Source organism: Crinia signifera, chromosome 6, assembly GCF_055691185.1.
Source record: "Crinia signifera chromosome 6, ASM5569118v1, whole genome shotgun sequence".
Lineage (NCBI taxonomy): Eukaryota > Metazoa > Chordata > Amphibia > Anura > Myobatrachidae > Crinia > Crinia signifera.
The window spans coordinates 92848833-92870001 of record NC_139222.1 but is presented as its reverse complement, the minus strand read 5'-3'; the positions used below and the strand labels follow the sequence as shown (position 1 = coordinate 92870001).

Genomic DNA, 21169 nt, shown 5'->3' with positions numbered 1-21169 from the left:
TAATTATGCAACTGTATAAAGCATTGGTGAGACCTCACCTCGAGTACGGAGTGCAGTTCTGGGCCCCACACTATAAAAAGGACATCATAGAATTAGAAAAAGTCCAAAGGCGAGCAACAAAGCTTATTAGGGGAATGGAGAATTTAAGCTACAGGGAGAGATTAAGCAATTTGGGACTATTTACATTAGAAAAGAGACATTTAAGGGGGGACATGCTCAACATGTACAAGTATATCAAGGGCCAATATAAGGAACTGTCACACACCCTCTTTTCTACTAGAAAGGAATCTAGGACACGAGGGCATGAGTATAGATTAGAACAGTCAAACTCTGGAACTCTCTTCCCAGAGAGGTGGTAACGGCTGGCTCATTTAAATGAGTTCAAGGCAAGGTTGGACAAACATTTACTGGAGAAAAAAATTCCATGGGTACAAATAAGAAGTATAATTTGTCTGTAAAATATCAGAACCTACCAAATCAGCAATGGATACCAGGTTGAACTAGATGGACGCAAGTCTTTTTTCAGCCTTACCTACTATGTAACATCTGGAGGACCTCTAGAGTGTCACAGACCTTCTGGCAAATATGGATTTATAGCTTCCTTCTACTTTCCTGAAACAATCCCATTGAGTTGTTATTTGTGATGGTTTAGTGGTGAATGTACTGTACTGTAGGCACTGACTGATTTTTTTTTTTTTTCCCAGGGTTACTTCTACGATCTGGATAAGGTAAGTGCCAGCAATTCACATAGTCATATATACGTTTTACTCGAGAGCTTGTTCTCAAAATGTTGTTGGGAGATTCAGGCCACATTGTTATTCTATTCTATCCACTTTGAAGTACAGTGTGATTGGCTGTACAATACTCCAACTTCTAACGTCATGGTTGATTGGATGATCCACCATAAGGCTATTTAAAGAAAGCGGTCTTATCCTGTCATAGTATTGAGGATATCTGTCTTATTCATCCACGAGTGTAGGCAAATAAGACAGCCAGATAAAACCGTACATGGCATAACCATATATATAGTATACATACGGTGTGTGAGATCGAACTATTTTACTTTGGATATCTTACATTTGTTTCATTAGACCTATTTTGTTTTTTTGTGCAATTTTTTTTTAGGAAATCCGTTCAATTGAAAGATATATCAGGAAGCTGGAGTTTCACATTAGTAAAGTAAGTTGTTTGGTGATGGTTTTTATTTTAATTACATGTTTATTTTGTTAGAAGGCTTCATGTGATCGTCCCAGTTCATTGCAGAAGGAGACTGTATCAGGCTGCGACAGAATCTTGTGACATCTGGGGGACAGATGTCATCTGTACTGATGCACACATTCTTTAAATATATATCCCATGACAAATGGATTCCTTCCACACATTTTTCATTTTTTGTAGCTATGGCTTAGTACTTGAGGTTTAACAAAGTTAAGTAATGAAGCATTATCCATGACTTAGTGCAGATTTATTTTCAATAATATTATAGAGTGTATATAAAGGTGGTAACCAATAGCAACCAAATAGATCCTTTCATGTTCTAAGCTGTACCAACACAAAAACAGCATGTTGCTGCTATATGTTACAGAATATGTGTACAAATGTATGGCTGCCATCATTTGTTTATAAAGCACTGACATATTATTCAGCGCTGTTCAATGAGGGGATAGTGATACAGATTACGTACAAAGAGAAGATGTAAAGATGTCCCTGTACAAGAGTCTTGGGGAAAACTTTATATACATAATATATACCAGTACAGTCCTTCAGGTCTGTCTTTTATTGTTTGTACTTAATCTTTTTTGTTCCATACATATCTATTACATAGATTCTTCCTTAAGGCCCCCATACACTATGCGATTTTGGGACGATTTCATCCGATTTCGGCACTTTGGGCCGATAACCGGGTGATATCGGCCCAAAATCGCAGGTGTCTGACATCTGATCCGATCCGATGCGCGGTCCCGTGTGCATCGAACCGGATCAGGGAGGTCGGACGGTCAGCACATAAGATCATCCGACCTCCCTGTATGCTATGCATATGCCTGCCCACCTGACAGGCATATGCATGCAGACACCGGGGGAGCAGTGGGGCGGGCAGCGGGTCTCCGAGCACTAGCGTGATCACAAATAGCAGCGCTGCCGCTGCGGGACGGGGCGGGCAGTGCAGTAGTATTAGATTTTTAAAATACCTGTCAAATGACAGGCAGTTCTCTGATTGGCTGAGAGCTCTCTCAGCCAATCAGAGAACGGCCTGTCAATTGACAGGTATTTTGAAAATGTAATAGCCGCCACTGCACTGCCCGTCCGGCAGCGGCAGCACTGCTATTTGTGATCACAGCATGCCCGGCCAGGTCAGCATCACTCGCCGCACCCGGCACCCGCCGGGAACTCATTTGAGAGCCACTGCCCGCCCCCACTACTGCCGCCGCCCGCCCCCACTACTGCCGCCGCCCGCCCCACTGCTCCTCACCGCCCTGCAGCTCCCCATTTGTTTTACATGTGATAAATCGCAAGCGATTTATCCCATGTAAAAACTGGCTCATCAAGTGCCAAATTGTATGTGAGCCTCCCGGGGAGCTGCCGGGCGGCTCACAGGAGAATTGGGTCAGACTTGTCCTAAGGACAAGTCAGCCTAATGTATGGGGGCCTTTAGAATGCATTCACAGACCTTCTGTACTGAGTTGCTTTTATTTCAATAATCACACAGAGAAACAAAATATTTATAAAATTATTTTCTATTAATATTATAGTTTTGCAGTAGTAATGGTAGAGCCAGTACAATCAAGAAAATTCCAGATGACACCCTTGGCTTGTCTGGTCATATTTGCCATGGGGTCATTGAGCAAGTCTGTCCATATATTAATAAAGTGTATTGGAGAACTGGGATTGTGGATTTGTATTCCACAACTTTATTTAACATTTTCCTACAGCAAATGACAACCTTCTTAGGCAATAGGCCCCATATTCGAGCATAGTAGCTTTATCTAATCCTTCCACGTACTTTGCCCTTGTCTTCCCCTCTTTATATACAATCCTTAGGAATGGCGCTTAATTGATTGCTACAGCTGAATGAGTGCATGTGATACGTGAGGAGGCTAAATTACAGTCGTTATAAATTGTCTTACAGGAAGACGGGAACTGTGACAGTGATGCATAACAGCGCTTTATCTCAGTTATTGTTGCAAACTCATCTGCCGGTTTTCCTCTCTTATATTGCAACCTGTAATTTAGGAGAGTTCTTGTCACCCATTTGTCTGACTGGAATTTGTAACATTTCTCAGGAAATAGCTCTGCATTACTCTGTAATTTCGAGGTCGCCATTAAGTTACTGTTGTAAGTCTCTCTACTGCCGGATTCCAGAATGCTAAATGTGACCATTAGAACATTGTTATAAATGACACATTGTCAGACATTAACCAGGCCTACTGTATAGTTTCATGCTCCAAAATGATGATGAGAGCGAGAGGTGCACTCGACCCCTCTTTTTCACCTATGAAGCTGATTATCTCCAGAACTTGTCTACACACTGGATTATGAGCAGGAGATGAGAAGCAGGGATGGGGGCTCTGCCTGTGTCAGCCTGGCACCTGTTGCGTGTAATCAACTCAGCCAAATGCTTCATGTCACATTTGCTTTTACGGTTGGTTGTGAAACCAATTTTGAAGAACGTGATGCAACAGTTGGGGGTTTATGTTAAAATAAAACAAATGTACCTTACATACACTGAACTTAAGACCTAGTAGAAAGAACAAAACTTGTATTGCCATTGCCAATTAAGAGAGCCCAGTCTGTAGTTGGGGCAGGTCTTATCAAATAGTGACAAGATAGAGAATCAGCACCCATAGACGAGGAATTCAATTGCCAGAGAAGGGTGTGACTTGCCATTGCCGTACTGTCTTGCACCCTTTGCATGGCCGATTCATACAATACCCTATGTAAGGGGTCCTCAAACTATTTTGCTCTGGGACCACATCAGACAATAAAATTAATTACAGGACCCCAGCCAGTTACTGCAGAAGGTCATCACATCACATGTGTAGTCAGCAGACAGCACATACATGGCAGCATTGTGGAGGCACAGAATGATGGGAGGAGACTAAAATAACAGACAATTCAACAGATTTTTCAGACTGAGATTTGAAAAGTCATCAGCCTGATGGGCAGCAACATGGAGTCGTGACCCCATGCTGAGAAGGTCGGGACCCACTTTGTGGTCAGGACCCACAGTTTGAGAACCACTGCCCTATGGGGTAGTGAACACTTTTGTGTGAGAGCACAAATTCAGCCAGGTGAGATCATTGCTGGCAATTGAATTCTCCTCATACTCTTTGATTACAATTCAACATAACAGATAAACAGCAAATTGGTGCTGTATTTTTAGGACCTTCAGACCTTTTTATAAGCAGAACAATTCCCTTTGTATCAGGCAAAGGCAAGGTGTTTTACTTTTAATTGTAGTGAGTGTGGCCAGCCCAAGAAGGGGTGTGGTATAGGGGTCTGACAGTCGGGATCCCGACCGTCGGGATCCCGACTGGCCGGACCCAGACAGCATGGCAGGCTCGCTGCGCTCGCCACGCTGCAGGCACAGTGGCTCGCTACGTGAGCCACCTATTCTTTTCTCCCTCTATGGGGGTCGTGGACCCCCACGAGGGAAAATAGCCGATGGCGGTTGGAAACCGAGCTGTCTGTGTTTTGACAGTCAGGATCCCGACGTCGGGTGAATGGCTGTCGGGACCCCGTCCGGCACCCCCACGAAGAGGGCATAATTAGCACATAACAAGCTAGTTTTGCCATCAATAATGGGGTTCTGGTGGGTCTTTGCCACCAATGGCAGAGAAGGTTAAAAAAAAATGTTTCTCTTTTTCTTGTACAGGGGTACAGCTTTACTAAGCTTTGCTGCCACTTATTCCTGCCTGTGGGTTAGCCACACCCCTGTCCAGTTCCACTCAGTGGTGTAACCAAAACTTTGTGAGCCACAAATTAACGGGGCCCCTGTCCCAATACTTTTAAAGAGACACCTCTCCGCAGCAGTTATCCATTTTATTCTCTATAACAGTGGCCTAGTTTATTTTCTGAGCCAAAGTATTGCCCTAATTTAATATTTAACCCCATAATAGTGCCCTAGCTTATTTTATTTTTTTAACCATCATAGCTTCCTAATGTACATGATGGCTCATTGTAGGACTGCCAGTACACATTATGCCACCTAGTATCACCAATTCCCATTATGTTATACAGTGTCCCCAGCCACATTGCAGAAATGCGCACACCTAGCACCTCATTCAATCCAAGATGATGGCATAACTTTGTATTTCGAGCACAGAGTGAAATCATTAATGTGCTGCAGTAGGTTTATATGTCTGTGTTCTGCTGCAGTTTTACATTTCAGGAATTATGATGTGAATTTGGCTATAGATGTATATAAAAATGATGTATGTCCTGCAGATCGAGGAGCTGTATGAAACATACTGCATACAATGGCGCCTTCGCGTTGGAGCTTGTAACATGAAGCGGGCGTTCTCCCTGTCTCCATCTACAAAAGCATCCAGGGAGAGTCTCGTAGAGCTGTACAAGAACTTCCAGGAGTGTACAGAGGTAATACTAAAAGGTGCTCAGACCCTATGAAACTCCCCTTAAAAAGTATCGAGGGGCGGTTATTTCTACTTGGTTCCCTAAGCTTGTACTCGCGTTCTGTATTTGTATGATGAGCCTGTGTTCTGGCTGTGAGACATGAGTATACATGAGTGAATCCCCATGCCCATATGCCCAATAAGATCTGAAGATTTTGTTTTTTTGAAGGTCACTTCTAATGTTAGTGGGTACAGTATAGTCTGTAGATCAGGCATGTCCAAACTAGGGCCCTCCAGCTGCTGTGAAACTACATGTCCCATCATGCCTTGTCACAGTTTTGCTATAAGGAGTGCTAAAACTATGGCAAGGCATGCTGGGATGCAGCTGGAGGACCACAGTTTGGACATGCCTGCTGTAGATGTCACATACAGTTCAAACTGGTACCATGAATGTGTACTGTACAGAAGTATGCAATTTTCAGGTTTTACATTGGTGAAACTGCTTCTGCCTCACCCGAGTCATGATGATGCCCTTAGTGCTATGCACAGAATCTTTGCTGACAAGGATGGTTCCCCTATAAATCATGTCCCTCTTTGGGAGTATACAAGGCATCTGCTTTACATTAGCGGAACAGGCTGAAAATGTCCATAAACATTGCAGGACATGCCAGATACACGTGTGGAGAATGAGGGAGCGAGGAGGGATGACAGATGTTATTTATCTTTTGCATCTTAGAGCCCAGACTTGATGGGAATAAGCTAAGAGCTGGTCCAGGCGGGTTATTAATAGGAATGGCTGTCTGTCCTTTACACTAAATACCATAACATCCCTCATGTACTTTGTGCTATGGATAACTTGAATAGATACGATTAAAACCTTTATCATTCTGTAATGACCCCGGTGTCCTCTTCCTATTAAGTTTGATATTAGGAACCAAAAGAGAAATACGGTTTTATATATTTGTTAAAAATATTATTTAAAGACCCGATATGATTTATAACTTAAAATATTTGCAATATGTTGGGGTGCAGGGGGGATGTAATTTTGCCATGTTCTGTAGATGAGACGCTTCTTTGTTTCCCGGTTCAATGTAAATATCTGAGGTTAAAGGTGCTTCTGGGGTTGGACCTGTTCAATATCGGTCTAGTAACCACTAGTCTTGGAAGCCACAGTCTTTATCACCACTTAAGTAAGAGGGTAGTGAAGGACTTGAGCACTGACTCTTAATTACTAATAACTAGCCGTTAAAAATTACACTGCTGGGCAATGTAAGTGCATGTGTGTGAGCGAAGCCAATGCATGTGCACAGAGAGGGCAATTGGAGGTGGATTGTTCCCTACAGCACTGTGGAACAGGCTATCGGGAACCAACACTATCTGAATATAGTGTTCGTTCCATTAACCATTTGAGTGCCAACAGCTCTGTGAGAGATATGCTAAATATCTGCTTAAAATGGCAGCTTCACTCACATTTGTTATATAAATCCAAATAAAAAAAATGTTTAAATAAAGATTATATTTCCTATATAAGATCAACATTACAGGTCATTATGATGAATAAAAATATTTGCTTGCCAATTTTCACACCAATTTTTACAAATTCACTTGGCGCTCAAAGGTTTAAGCAAACCCTGAAATCTTTTGAACCAATCATACATTTATTTATTAACAGTTTCTTTATATAGCGCAGCATATTCATGCTACACATAGGGGGGGGTAATAGTGCTGCAGGGACGTGCGGTGGGGTAAATGGCTGAGGAGTCCCTAGAAAGTACCAGAGCCAGATTTGCACCCAATTTATGAGCCATGGGGTACATGCTGGCATTATACACAAGTGCAGAAGTATATACTGCTAGAAATTCGCTGAGTTCTAATAAGAGATGTGCACAAAAGGTAGCCAGGTGAGGCACTGCCTCACCTGCCATAGACTTTTTACTCCAGAGTTTTGACTATAAAATAAGATATTTTTTTTTATATATACATTCTTTGTTTTTTTTACATACTTTATAAACTCAGAACTCCAGCATATACGTTAGTATGACAGGAAAGGCTTTGCCTCACCTGCCTCTCCCCACCGCACACCACTGCAATGCTGTCTATACCAGCAGCATTGTAGAGGGATCACTGCAGAACAAGCCCTACTTTAGAAGCTGTCGGGCCCGTTCTGCTGATAATGGCCATGGATTGTCCCGATCCTGGACGCAGATCGACAATCCACGTTCGTTTACGCGGACACTCCCCTTTTTTTGCCAATTTTCTGTCGGGCAAAAAGCAAACGGGCCAGGATCACGGCTGTTGGGAGGGATCGACAGCCGTGTTCCGGGATTGCATACCCCCCAAAGTGTGCCACTGTATACATCACTGTGCTGTGAAACAGAGGGCTTTAATAAGGACATATTTTTTTATAAATAAATATACTTCTAATACTCCCCAGTGACAATCTTTTTGCTGCAGTCTTGGGTTTTGGAATGCTGCACTTGTACATTCTCTATGGGGATTTATGCAGTTATCTATCTTCATGAAAAATAGGTATTCTGTGCTATGTTTGAAAACAAATGCAAGAAAAATTTATATTTATTTAACAATGAACTAAGAATCTGCAGTCAGAATTCTCTGGTACAGTCTGGTGCAGTTTATTTGGTCCTACAGGAATCCCTGAGAAAGTCATACCCACATGTCCCTGTAGATGGTCAGGAAATGTGCTTGTGTTAGATGTTTGCCCCAGGAATGACTATAAAAATTGTATCTGAGAGCGAGCCCTTTGATTGTATGAATGAAAGCACAGATGTGATAATTGTTTATATTTTGCTGCCTTCAATCTGTGGACATCTGGTACTCAAACTATTCATGAGATTCTAACAATGCAGCTAAACATTTAAGACCTCTTAAAAAGATGATCATGCCACTTTGGCCCTCATTCTGGTTTGCTCGGTAAGCTGCCAGGATCGCAGGCACACAACCTGCAGCCTGTACAGCTGCTAATAGCAACCAAAGGATGCTCCAGGCAAACAACCTGCAGCCTGTACAGCTGCTAATAGCAACCAAATGATGCTCCAGGCACACAACCTGCAGCCTGTACAGCTGCTAATAGCAACCAGAGGATGCTCCAGGCACACAACCTGCAGCCTGTACAGCTGCTAATAGCAACCAAAGGATGCTCCAGGCGCACAACCTGCAGCCTGTACAGCTGCTAATAGCAACCAGAGGATGCTCCAGGCACACAACCTGCAGCCTGTACAGCTGCTAATAGCAACCAAAGGATGCTCCAGGCAAACAACCTGCAGCCTGTACAGCTGCTAATAGCAACCAAATGATGCTCCAGGCACACAACCTGCAGCCTGTACAGCTGCTAATAGCAACCAGAGGATGCTCCAGGCACACAACCTGCAGCCTGTACAGCTGCTAATAGCAACCAAAGGATGCTCCAGGCGCACAACCTGCAGCCTGTACAGCTGCTAATAGCAACCAGAGGATGCTCCAGGCACACAACCTGCAGCCTGTACAGCTGCTAATAGCAACCAAAGGATGCTCCAGGCGCAAAGCCTGCAGCCGCACGGCCGAAAACCCGTTCTCCCCCTGCTGTTGATTCCCCTCATTACCATGCGAGGGGAGGTGTAACGAGGACACCTCCCATCGCATGCCTCCACTGCAGAAGAAATCATTCGATGGTCGCCGACCATCAAATTAATTCTCCTGACTTCGCAAAAAAGTCAGTAGAAAATTACTTTTATTTACAAGCGCCAGGATAATGACGAGGCGGGCGGCTGATGTCATCCTCCTGCCCCATCACACATAGTCCCATCCACATACCCATTGGAACACCCAGTGTTTTATGGGGACACCCATCAAATGCTGGGCGTTCCCATAGGTGGTTCCCACCGCAATCCGCCACCTGCCCACTCCGATCCTGGCGAGTGGATCGGCTACTATGCAAGTCGCTGAAGCCATTCGCAAAGGGGAGCTGCACATGCGCAGAATAGACAATGCACTTACCACAACCATCGGAACAGGGCCGAATCTCGCAGTCTTGCAAGTTAAAAAAAAATGGCCCCCTTTTATCAGACTGATTCTCCTTTTTTTCCTGGGGTGTGGGTCGGCGGGCTTGTAGATGTTCCCTATGATGTTAACTTTATGCTTTTATTTCTGCTCTAGGATATGTGTATGATTGAAGGGGCGCTGGAAGTACACCTTGGTGAATTCTTACTGAAGATGAAAGGTATTATTGCAGTTACTAATGCCCCTTTCCCACTGCAGCTCTTAAACGGTAATTTGCAGTTTTTTTAGCCTTTTTAAACGGGTAGAGCTGCAGTGGGAAAGCTCCAGGTTGCTTTACCCAGTTAAAAATACCGTTTTTTTTAAACGGGTAAAAAGCAAAAAAAGAGTTTTACCCGTTTTAAAAGCCGTTTTTTTGGCAGTGGGAAAGGGGTACCCCTTTTACCCATTAAAAAAAAACGGCATGGGGTCCCCCCCCACTGCCGTAACCAGCACCAGGCTGAAAGAGCCGGGGCTTGTATTAAAAAATCAGGAAACCCGACAAATAGGGCTTTGCTGATTTTTTAAAACCAGCTCCAGGTCCGGGGCTGGTTCCCAAAATACGGGGGGCAAAATGACTAGGGGTCCCCCGTATTAAGAACCAGCCCCAGGCCAAACCAGCTAGCAGGGTAATGCCACAGCCGGGGGACACTTATGATATGCCCACCACCCAGGGGCATCGGGGACAGCACCAGGCTTCAGCCTGGTCAGGTAAGTCCTGGAGGGGGGGACCCCTTCATTGGGTGGGTCCCCACTCCCCCAGGGCCCCTGGCCAGGCTGACTGGTCAGAGGGATGAATGCTTTGGCCGCGGGAACTTATATCATAAGTGTCCCCCGGCTGTGGCATTACCCTGCTGGCTGGTTTGGCCTGGGGCTGGTTCTTAAAATACGGGGGACCCCTAATCATTTTGTCCACCGTATTTTGGGAACCAGCCCCGGACCTGGAGCCTGGGGCTGGTTTTAAAAAATCAGGGAACCCCTATTTGTCGGGTTTCCTGATTTTTTTAATACCAGCCCCGGCTCTTTCAGCCGGCAGTGATGGGGGACCCCACGTCGTTTGTTTTTTAAACACCCCCCCCCCCCCTCCATCTTTACTATCATTTTAAACGGGTCTTTAAATGGTTAAGTGGGAATGGGACAAAAACGGCTTTTAAACGGTAATTTACCATTTAAAAGCTGCAGTGGGAAAGGGGCTTTATGGCTCTTACACGTTTAAAGACCCGTTTAAAAAAAACGGGTCTATACCCGTGTAGGCAATGGGAAAGCAGCATTAGGTTCCGTGATGCTGCATATAGAGGTCACAGGTCTGCCTACAAACTTGGGACCGGTCTGATTCAATAACAACTTAGTGTTAACCTTAGTGAGAAGTAATGTGAAGTTCTAGCTATTTTTTTTCTACCAAAGTTTATGTAATGACATTTAAAACCTGATTGAAGCATCTTCTCCACTTTGGGGGTATCCAATTAGCCCTGAATAAACATCAGGTGTAAAAACAGACAGTTTGTGATTTATTCCAGATGTTTCTCCAAAATTTTTATTTAGACCTATCCAATTAAAGTCACCCAGGAAAAAAATACACACAATGTGAGCTTATCAAGAGTAAATGAATTAGCCTATTACTGGCAGCATATTGTATGTGACTGAGGGACAGATGTATTAAGCCTGGTGAAGTGATATACTGGAAAGTGATAACATGCCAGCCAATCAGCTCCTGACTGTTACAGTTACAGGCTGGGTTTGCTGCTGCTGCCTTATCACTGGCCACTTTATCACATTACAAGGCTTATAACATCTAATCCTGAGTCTATATGGAACAAAACCCAAGGTTGCCGCATTGTAGCACTTCCTATGCAGACTATGAGACTGCCTAGGCAAAAAATATGCAGTATTCTCCGTTAAGTTTTGTTTTTAGGGCTAATGGGCATTCGACCTATTCAGTTGGAGGGACGTTTTTTTTGCCTAGGCAAAAGTGGTGAAACCCACCTGAGCCATTGAATCATCCCCGATCCACGTGTTTTCGCCACTTTGATGGTGAAAAGGCATAGGTTGAAAATGTCCTCGTTAGCAGCGAAAAAGACTGCGGCTGAATAGTTTGGGGTCGGATAAGTTCAGTTTTTATTTTACTTTGTGAAAAAAAACAGCACTAAAGTACCCCCATAGTTGGCCACATCATATCAAATTAATCAACACAGTCCCCAGGGTTGTCCTAGTCATTGTTTTGTGATGAAGACTTAACTTTGGCACAAAATATGCCAAAAAATGAGGGCCGACACGAGCAGAGAGGGATTGTTTGGTGACAATAGCAAAGATGTATGAGAACATATCTGTACATCTCCATACATGCATGGATTAAAATGTTCATTATGTGGTGCTCACCATAATGCAGTCTATGTGCAACTGTTTGTGAACATGCATGATCTTTAGATCTACCATCGCATCTTCCCTGTTACCACATGTTAACAGGGAGAACTCAGACTTCCTAGTATGGTATTTGAGAATTTGTACACTGCATATTAAACCCTGGTTAAAATAGATTTAAATAAATGAATCTCTTTCTGTAAAGGAAATAATGCTAAATATTTTCTCATTGTGTCCTATTTTTTTAACGTGTTAATAGCTGGATGTATCAAGCTGGTAATAATGCTGAAACATTCAGGACCAGATGTATACATAACACTGTACTCACCCAATTCACTGGATTTTTGTATTATTATTGTAGAGAAATAGCTGTTCTCTTAATGAGCAAAACTCCTATAAGGTCTAATTTGTATGTTTTCTTTGTCCTTTCTAGGGCTGGTGGGTTACGCTCGACTCTGCCCTGGAGACCATTATGAGGTACTGTTAACATCCAGTCTCCCTATAATATGTTTTTAGCCTGATACTGATACAGACCTTATTATCATTCATACAACAGGGAAGTATTTCCAAGCACAGATGCTTTAAAGCAGCCAATTCCCAATAATCATCTTCCAATGAAACCCCCGCTGTTATTGCTGCCAAACTGCTGGAGTGTCGAGTGGTGGTGTTGTTTTGTGACCATTCAGGAGCCATTTTGTATCAGAATTTGCACAATGTAGCAGTGTTTTTTGTCCGGGGCTTTCGGACAGCACTTGAGTAGTTCAAGTTGTTCTCATGGTTTATGATTACTGAATATTTATTCATCCACTGTGTGCTTTTGGGAGCATGGACAATAACCCTGTTTTAGGAATGTAGGGAATTGAGAACTGTCACAATAAAAATAAACATGGCCTAAGCCTGGTGTCGAGTTCCAGCTAACATTTATATTTTACTATCTAGAAAGGTTACCAGTATTAACTGGTCACAGCTACCCAATTCTGCAACTTTGATTTTTAGGATTTAAATCATAGAATGTGGCTCTGTGTTTGTTTGAATATACGAGGGTGGATCAATAAGTACCTGTGTTTGAAGACAGGTGGCGTTGCTGAGGAAAGTTGGTATTACTATATTTCCAACAATGCCATACCAAATTTCAGATTGAGTCATAGGTTAGTTTTTTTTCCCACCAGGACAGTGCACCAGCTCCCTCATCCGGAGTTGTTGCGGCCAAATCGCATGAATTGCGCTATGACTTTGCAATTTGGCTACAACAATTCCGGTTGAGGGAGCTGGTGCATTGTCGTGGTGGAAAAAAACCCCTAGGAATCAATCTGAAAATTGGTATGGCGCTGTTTGAAAGATGGCAGTACACGATAGTAATACCAACTTTCCACAGCAACGCCACCTGTCTTCAAACACAGGTACTTATTGATCCACCCTCGTATTGTTTGTAACTTGGTACATGCACAGTATACCACTAACTGCTCAGCTGCGTACAAATCTGAATCAGGTGCTAGGTCTTCAGGAAATAGGCATAATACCTGTGTCACATTTAAAGTAAGCTGACTGCCCACATACAGTGGATTAAACCATTTTGTGCGTCACAACATTTAATCAAAGAACATCAAAGGGACTTTCAGTTTGTGGGCTGGTTTATGTGATGTCATAATGTCATGTGGTAGTCACGCAATACCCCTCTTGGAACATTTTGGAAGGCCAGGATATCTTTATGGAGCCCCTTGGGACCCACTGGGCTCTAGGCGGGCATCTAGGTTACTTTGTGGATAATAAGCCTCTGTCTGGTGATGTCAGCAGTCAAAAGATAACTCAGTACTTAAAGAAACAAATTAAAGCATACAGGGCCAGATTCTCTAAGCTTCAAAAGTGATAAAAATTGAGAGTGATAATCAGCCAGCCAATCAGCTCCTGCCTCACATTTTTCAAACACAGTCTGTGACATAGCAGATAGGAGCTGATTGGCTGGCTGTTTATCACTCTCAATTTTTATCACTTTTGAAGCTTAGAGAATCTGGCCCATTGTATCTTACAAATCATTCCAGGGGAAACTACAAAGTTGCTGTTATATACAAGGAACACAAAGGATCTTAGAACTGTAATTGGGAAAGTGGTGGAAAATACAGGAAGAGTAAAGTGTTTTGTGGCACCCGGAGGGCACATTTGTTACATCCTGGTTGGGGGTCAGGTTCTCTTTGCCTCACTTTTTCCACTTAGCTGCTGAACATGCACATAGAACACTATTACCAGCTGGCATCCACCCATAGGCCTTAATGGCATGTCTGTTGAATTACAGAAAACACAGCACAGTCCATGCTCTGGCCTATAAATCGAGTGGCTTAAATTTTTGGAATAATGAAGTCTCTGTGTGCAGATTACTCTGATTATGAACATAGACACTTTTATTGCTGTGAAAAGCCATCCTAAAGAGCAGGACTTGGCAGACAGTCCGTTGTATCCAGCTAAGCAGCGTGTGGTTGGTGGAGAGGAGCCTTCATATAACTTGCACTCCTTCTCTATGTTCGATTTCCATAAAGAACGTTATGTGCAAGGTGATAATACACCAGCCAATCAGCTCTAATATGTAAATTGACAGGTAGGAGCTGATTGGCTGGAGCATTATGACCTTGCACATAACATTCTTTATGGGGATAGATACCACTTCTCCAAGCTTCACACATTTACCCCTCTGTGTCATGGGCAGGTTCATCATCACTGCCACCAGGTTGATACATTGGCACCTGAAACTGCCTCTCCCGGGATACTACCACCAGCCCCTGGAACTGCCTATGTCTGGGTGTATGTAATCACGCAGCACCTTCTGGTCACACTTGGCTTATTCCTCACTGGCCACTTCCTATTCACTAGTGTTGCTCTGGGTAGCAGATTCTTGGAGACATTTTACCACAGGACAGTTCAGAGTTTGTCGCTCTGTAGCTCCATTAAAATATCTCTGAAAAATCCTTAGCTGAAGGTTTAAGGATATCACTGCATACAAGATGGTACTGAGAATACACACCTCTAACATATCTAGACCAGGCCTGGCCAATCTGTGGCTCTCTACCTGTTGAGAAACTACAAGTCCCAGTATCCTTTGCCCCATGTTTGTTATGGAATGGTAGAAAGATGGCAGCTCGCGGTGAGATGTGTAGATTCACAACAGCTTTCAGTGCCCATATTTTTTACAATTCTGGCACAGAATACAGCAGGGGTAATTCATTTTTGACTGCTGATCTGTTTAATTAAGATTAGTTCACAAATCTAGATGTTCTTACAATTATTACCAGTTATGATCTTGCATCAAAATATGAAGACGTCTCAAACTGGAATTCAACTCAGCTGCTGATGATCTGTCATTTGCGTTCATCCTTTAAATAACCCCCCTGTGGCACACACCGCACTAAATCACATTATCTCTCTGGATTTAGACAGTAATATAATTACCAAGCTATGCTTCACATATACAGGAAATGCAAACTGCTTTTACCCTGCTGTATGTTACACATTCTCCACACAGAATACCTCATGTGGTGCATCCAAGCTAAAGATATGTATTTGGTCAAATTAAAATTACAATAACAATATAATTGAATACGTCATAATGTGACACAATTGGCAAGACAATACATTAAAAATGCATTTATCCAACATCACTTTGGACTACATCGCTGTAGTGCTGGGCATTAACTATTCCAGGTAGCAGATTAGATTTGGGTGGGGTTTTACTTCAAAGTGAGATCTATATTGCAGTGTAGAAATAAAGCAATCCCTGCACAGAAACAAAATAATTTACCCAAATCTAATTCTCTCTCTGCACGTTACATCTGCATACCCTACAACATGACCCATTCCATTAGGTACAAAATGCTCTGTACCTGGACTTCCCTGCCAGTGGCAGTTACAGAGGTTGGACTCCAGCACAGTACAAAATTCAAAGAGGGGGGTCACATCAACTGCCAGTGAGTCCAGTACAGTGATGTTTTGAGTGGCAGTAGGTGTGACTCCCCTTTTTGAATATTGGACTGTGCTGCAGCCCCACCTCTGCAACTGCCACTGGTAAGGAAGTCCAGAAACAGAGCATTTTGTACCTAATGGAATGGGTCATGTTGGAGGGTATGCATCTGCCCCACCTGCAGTGCACATGGTTTTGTCCATCTAAGAAGGAATTTGCCAAAAGGAGTGAACCAGAATAAGGCCCTATGTGCTTAGCACTGCTGGTCTGACACTTACAAATCCTGAGCTGACAGAAGAGAGTTCCCATAATGTTAGTGCTGCTGCACAGTCTGAAGCTTTAGAAATATAGGATTGTACTAATTTACAGGCGAAAGTCGCGGGTTCATATCCCACCAGGGACAGTTGGTCTCATAAACTCACAGCCTTCATTTTGCTCAACCCATACACGAGAGAGTAATTCTAGCGATACACGCACATATGTAAGAGGTGTTGTCTGTATTCCCTGTATAACTCATTTCTCATTGTTTTCTAGGTGTTAATACGATTAGGTCGCCAGAGGTGGAGGTTAAAAGGCAAGATTGAAACAGATGATGGGCAAGTGTGGGATGAAGAAGAACGCATATTTATACCCAATCTCTGTGAGAGTTTTGAAATCAAGGTTTGTGTGGTGTGTTTGTCTCTCCAACTGTTGCTTTCTACTCAGTGATGCATAGTGATGGTATGGGGTAATAACTGTTCACTCACCTATACACTATATCTACTTGCAGAATTTTGATCTGCAGAAAAAAAGGTCATACACCAGTGATGGCTAACCTTGACACTCCAGCTGTTGTTGAACTACACATTCCAGCATGCCCTGCATCAGTTTTAGCATGGCCAAATATTAAAACTGAAAAAACAGAAACTGCCCCTCCTGCACTCCCACACTGTCTGTCCACATGTTTCCAAACAGTAAATGGCTGTCGGCAGTTTGATTGGTGGATAACTCAAACATCCACCAGTCAACATACCGACAGTCATTCACTATCTGGAGACTACTCTGATGGTATATAAATTCGCAATCATCACAGCATTCTAGACTTGCCTCCAAAGAAGCTCCAGAGGCACCAGCCTGTCCTGACTCGAAGGTCCCTCAAATTATGAGGCCCTAGGCTGCTGTCTAGTGTACCTGTATGTTAAGATGGCCCTGTCTGCAACCATCCCTGTCTGCACTGCAGCATAAGCTAGGAACAGTGGGTTATAAATGATGGACTGCCATTAGGCACTTGCAGGTTTTCATTGGTTAGTGACCGCTTTCGGGGAGGGGCCATCTCTCCGCTTCATAGGGCCCACCTATTTAGCAAAAAATGCAACAGTTCACAGATCATAGTGTAGGGGGTGGAGATTAAAGGATGCATTGCACATAATTTTACCCTTGACCACTTATTATCTGAGATTGACCTGAGATTATCTCCCTATCTGCCCGTTTTACTAGTAAACTGGGATGCGGGAGATCTGCCTACTAATCCATAGGAGCAGGGAACCACCTGAATATCCTGAGTCAAATTCTGGGAGATTAGGCAGGCATGGTTTTGGTATGTGATGGAAGTTGGGTATGAGTGTAGTACGAGTGAGTTCATAGAGCATTTGGCAGCAAAAAGTACTAGTCAGATGCATTCTGCTTTACCACAGATCAGGATTTAGGGGATACATTTGTAAAATAGACTCTTCAGATTAATTTTGCAATCTAAATGAAAAACAGGACTTGGCTAATCTATAGATAACTTTACAGTGTATTGTTCCTGTAAAGCAGGGATGGGGAACCTTCGGCACTCCAGCTGTTGTGGAACTACACATCCCAGCATGCCTTGTTACAGTTTTGCTATGTGGCCATGCTACAACTGTTGCAGGGCATGCTGGGATGTGTAGTTCAACAACAGCTGGAGGGCTGAAGGTTCCCCATCCCTGCTGTAAATAATGGTGAGTTCTATGTCATTATCGCCTATATTTACTAATTATAACATCAAATAGACAGGCTTTGTACAATTTATAGCTTTATTCTTCTTCCAAGGCTCTGTACAATGCTGGAGATTGGCAAGTTGCCTCTGGTTGTTCTATCGGCCCTCTCCTATGGCGTAACATGCAATCCAGTATTGTACAGCACTTTTACTCTTCAGTAAATATTTATTTATGAAACAATCACCTTGGGCCTTATTTTGGTTCACTCTTTCTGACAAAATCCTTCTTAGATGGACAAAACCATGTGCACTGCAGGGGGGCAGATGTAAAATGTGCAGAGAGAATTAGATTTGGGTGAGTTATTTTGTTTCTGTGCAGGTTAAATACTGACTGCTTTATTTTTACACTGCAATATAGATCTCACTTTGAAGTAAAACCCCACCCAAATCTAATTCTCTCTGCACAAGTAACATCTGCCCCTCCTGCAGTGCACATGGTTTTGTCCATCTAAGAAGGATTTTGTCAGAAAGAGTGAACCAAAATAAGGCCCCTTGTGCTTAGGCCACTTACTATTATGGTAAAGGTGCTTACAGGGTGAACAATGTTTTGCTTGGAGAGTTACAGCCTTGCAACAGTTAAGTTTAGCCCCATCCAGATGTCTAGAAACATATGTAGCCTTAAAGGGGTAGTTATGGGATCTGGCTGTCCTCCAAGACACCCCTCAGTGTTACAGGTCTGTAGGGTAAAGAAGTATGCATGCTTTACATTACATAGCTGTACCCATGCATAGATGGCTGTGTCATGCACAGTGGCAGGTCGCGTGTAATCACCAGCACATCTCCTGCATTATAAATCTGTGCGGAATCCTGGAGAGACGTCTGATAGGCAGAGAATTTATTGCAAATGCTGGAACAAATTGAGGCCCTTTTTATAGATCGCTTTGCATGGGCTACAAAAATATATGAGGCTTTTTAAATGATCCTTAGCAAATAAACTGTATTTACTATTCATTATATGACCAAACTGACTTATATGGCCTGCCAGAGACCTCACAGTAACCCGTGCCCCGTTGTTACCAGTATGTGTGATTTTAGGGAAAATGTTATCGCTTGTCTGTCATTTTGGGGTTTTCTGTGGTTCTGCATTCAGCTTTCCGGGAAATGAGGTTACTTACTCCACCTGGACAGATTACTAGGAGATCCCCACAGACAGGCAGACCGCTCTGCACAACGTGTGGAAAATGATTTACAGGGGAGCTCTGAGGTGCAACTGAAGGCTAAGGGGGAGGGCCAATCAGATACGATCTATTATCTTCTAGATCTAGAGGGTGCTAAATAAATAAGAAATAGATTCGGGTTTGATATGAAATGCCATCGGTCAGAATCCCGGCGTTCAAAATCCAGACGCTGGAATCCCGACTGCCGGAATCCCGAAAAGGAGTGTACGTGGATCGCCCCCCCCCCCCCCCCCCACACGCCTTGTGGGCTTGCTGCGCTCACCACGCAGCAAGCCCGGTGCCTCGCTACGCTCGGCACACTAATTTGTTCTCCCTCTATGGGTGTTGTGGACACCCACTGAGGGAGAAAGTGTCGGGATTTCGGCGGTCGGGATTCCGGCATCGGTATTTTGAACGCCAGGATTCCGACTGCCAGGATTATAACTGCATCCCGTAGATTCTGATTGGTTGCCCCTAACAATATCCCATGTGAACTCCCATCTTAGTAAATGTCCCCCTAAGTATGGGGGATGCTTAGGTGGCACTTGCAGTATGTTTGCAAATAATCTGTGTACAGTATGTACTGTAGAAGTGCGATTGTCCTAGACCTATAACAGACAACGCTGAGATGGGGACTCTGGGAACATATCTGGAAGAATAGTGAAGGAAGATAGAGAGGGAAACGTCACTGCAGTTTTTGTTTGCCTTTAATGATCAAAGGCTGATTGGTTTTACCAGGTGTATTGGGCTCACAAATGCAGCAATTTTTGCCTGATTTATACTTTAAGGACTCAGTTGGCTTTCTGGCTTGATAAACCTGTTTGAGTTATAGAGATATAATTAGCTTTGTGCCTAAACATCAAGCAACAGAAATAGAAGATACTCATTAAAAAGAAAAAAAAAAGTCCTACATAGTCCTAAATAGAATATTGCAATAATTATTACAATGTTTGAATAAGCGTATTAGTGTTAATACAGTCCCCAAACGGATCCCTACAGCAGTCATTCTCACCCAGTTGATATATCCTAATTCATTAACATGTAGTCCTAAAATCTCAGGTAACCTAGACTAAATACAATTATTTATAATACAGCTACCTGTCATTTGGCAGTACATACTGTGGGTCATGTGTAATGCCACGTTGGCACTACAAGTAGCATACTGAATGCATTGCTATCCATGTGTATTACGTCACTGTAGCATTAGGCCAGGTGTATGTACTTAAAGGGCCTCCATCGCTTCGGCAATACTCATGCAGTGTACAAGTTTTCATACTGCCACATATCGCTGAAGAACATCCACAGTTTGGGTTTTACCCTTCAATCAGCAGGCTAGGATGTTCTGTGGTTCAGGCTAAGTAAGTAAGCTGGTTATGTGTTGTTTCATACATTTGCACAACATTGTTTTACAGGTGATTGAGCTGCGTGGTCTGACCTCCATCTTGGTCGGAGTTGTGACTTGTGATAGTGCTGATTTTTTTACCACTCGGCCAAGAATAATCATTGTTGACATCACTGAGTTGGGGACCATTAAGCTGCAGCTTGAAGTAATCTGGAAGTAAGTGTATCCTCTTTACTTGCTGTTCCTCAGATAATTACCTTGTTTCATAAGTAACACAGTACAGGGATATACAAGCAGCTTACAACCTGACCGAGTGCCGGATGACTGCCCAACAGGGTGGATCCCGATGGTCAGTACCCTGACAGTGGAATCCCGACTGCCGGTGCTCCAACAGGGGGAGAATAGAACCTGTGGCGAGTGAAGCAAGCCACTGAGCCCCCAGGGTGGCGAGCACAACAAGTCCGCAAGGGTCTTCTTTGCGCTTGCCCCCCCTGTTGGAGCACCGGCAGTCTGGATCCCCCCTGTTGGACCACCATACCACACCCACCTGACCACACTCCCAAGATGTAATGTTCTAACTTCCTATGAGGGCGTGTTCTTTTTTTTTTTTTTGCAAATTGCTGGTACTTCTCTCTCTACTGGACTAGATTGATCAGCCTTGTGCTGGATTCATGCAATTCCCATGCTAAAAGCTAACGCCAGAGGTTAACGTAAGGGGAAAGGGGTGAACTGTGTCTTGCCACCTGTAGTGGTGATGTGGAACTA

The 21169-nt window shown here is 43.4% G+C and overlaps 1 protein-coding gene across 2 annotated transcripts in view; it reads left to right on the top strand.

Moving 5' to 3' along the window:
* The window catches only part of RIPOR3 (RIPOR family member 3), a 155673-nt gene that overhangs the window by 88048 nt on the left and 46456 nt on the right, over positions 1-21169 (top strand). For both annotated transcript variants that reach the window (XM_083146475.1, XM_083146474.1), the window contains exons 5-11: positions 705-728; positions 1126-1179; positions 5446-5595; positions 9723-9786; positions 12394-12437; positions 16441-16566; positions 20475-20620. In XM_083146475.1, the coding sequence (XP_083002601.1) occupies positions 705-728; positions 1126-1179; positions 5446-5595; positions 9723-9786; positions 12394-12437; positions 16441-16566; positions 20475-20620 (608 nt within the window). The remainder of the gene's footprint in view (positions 1-704; positions 729-1125; positions 1180-5445; positions 5596-9722; positions 9787-12393; positions 12438-16440; positions 16567-20474; positions 20621-21169) is intronic.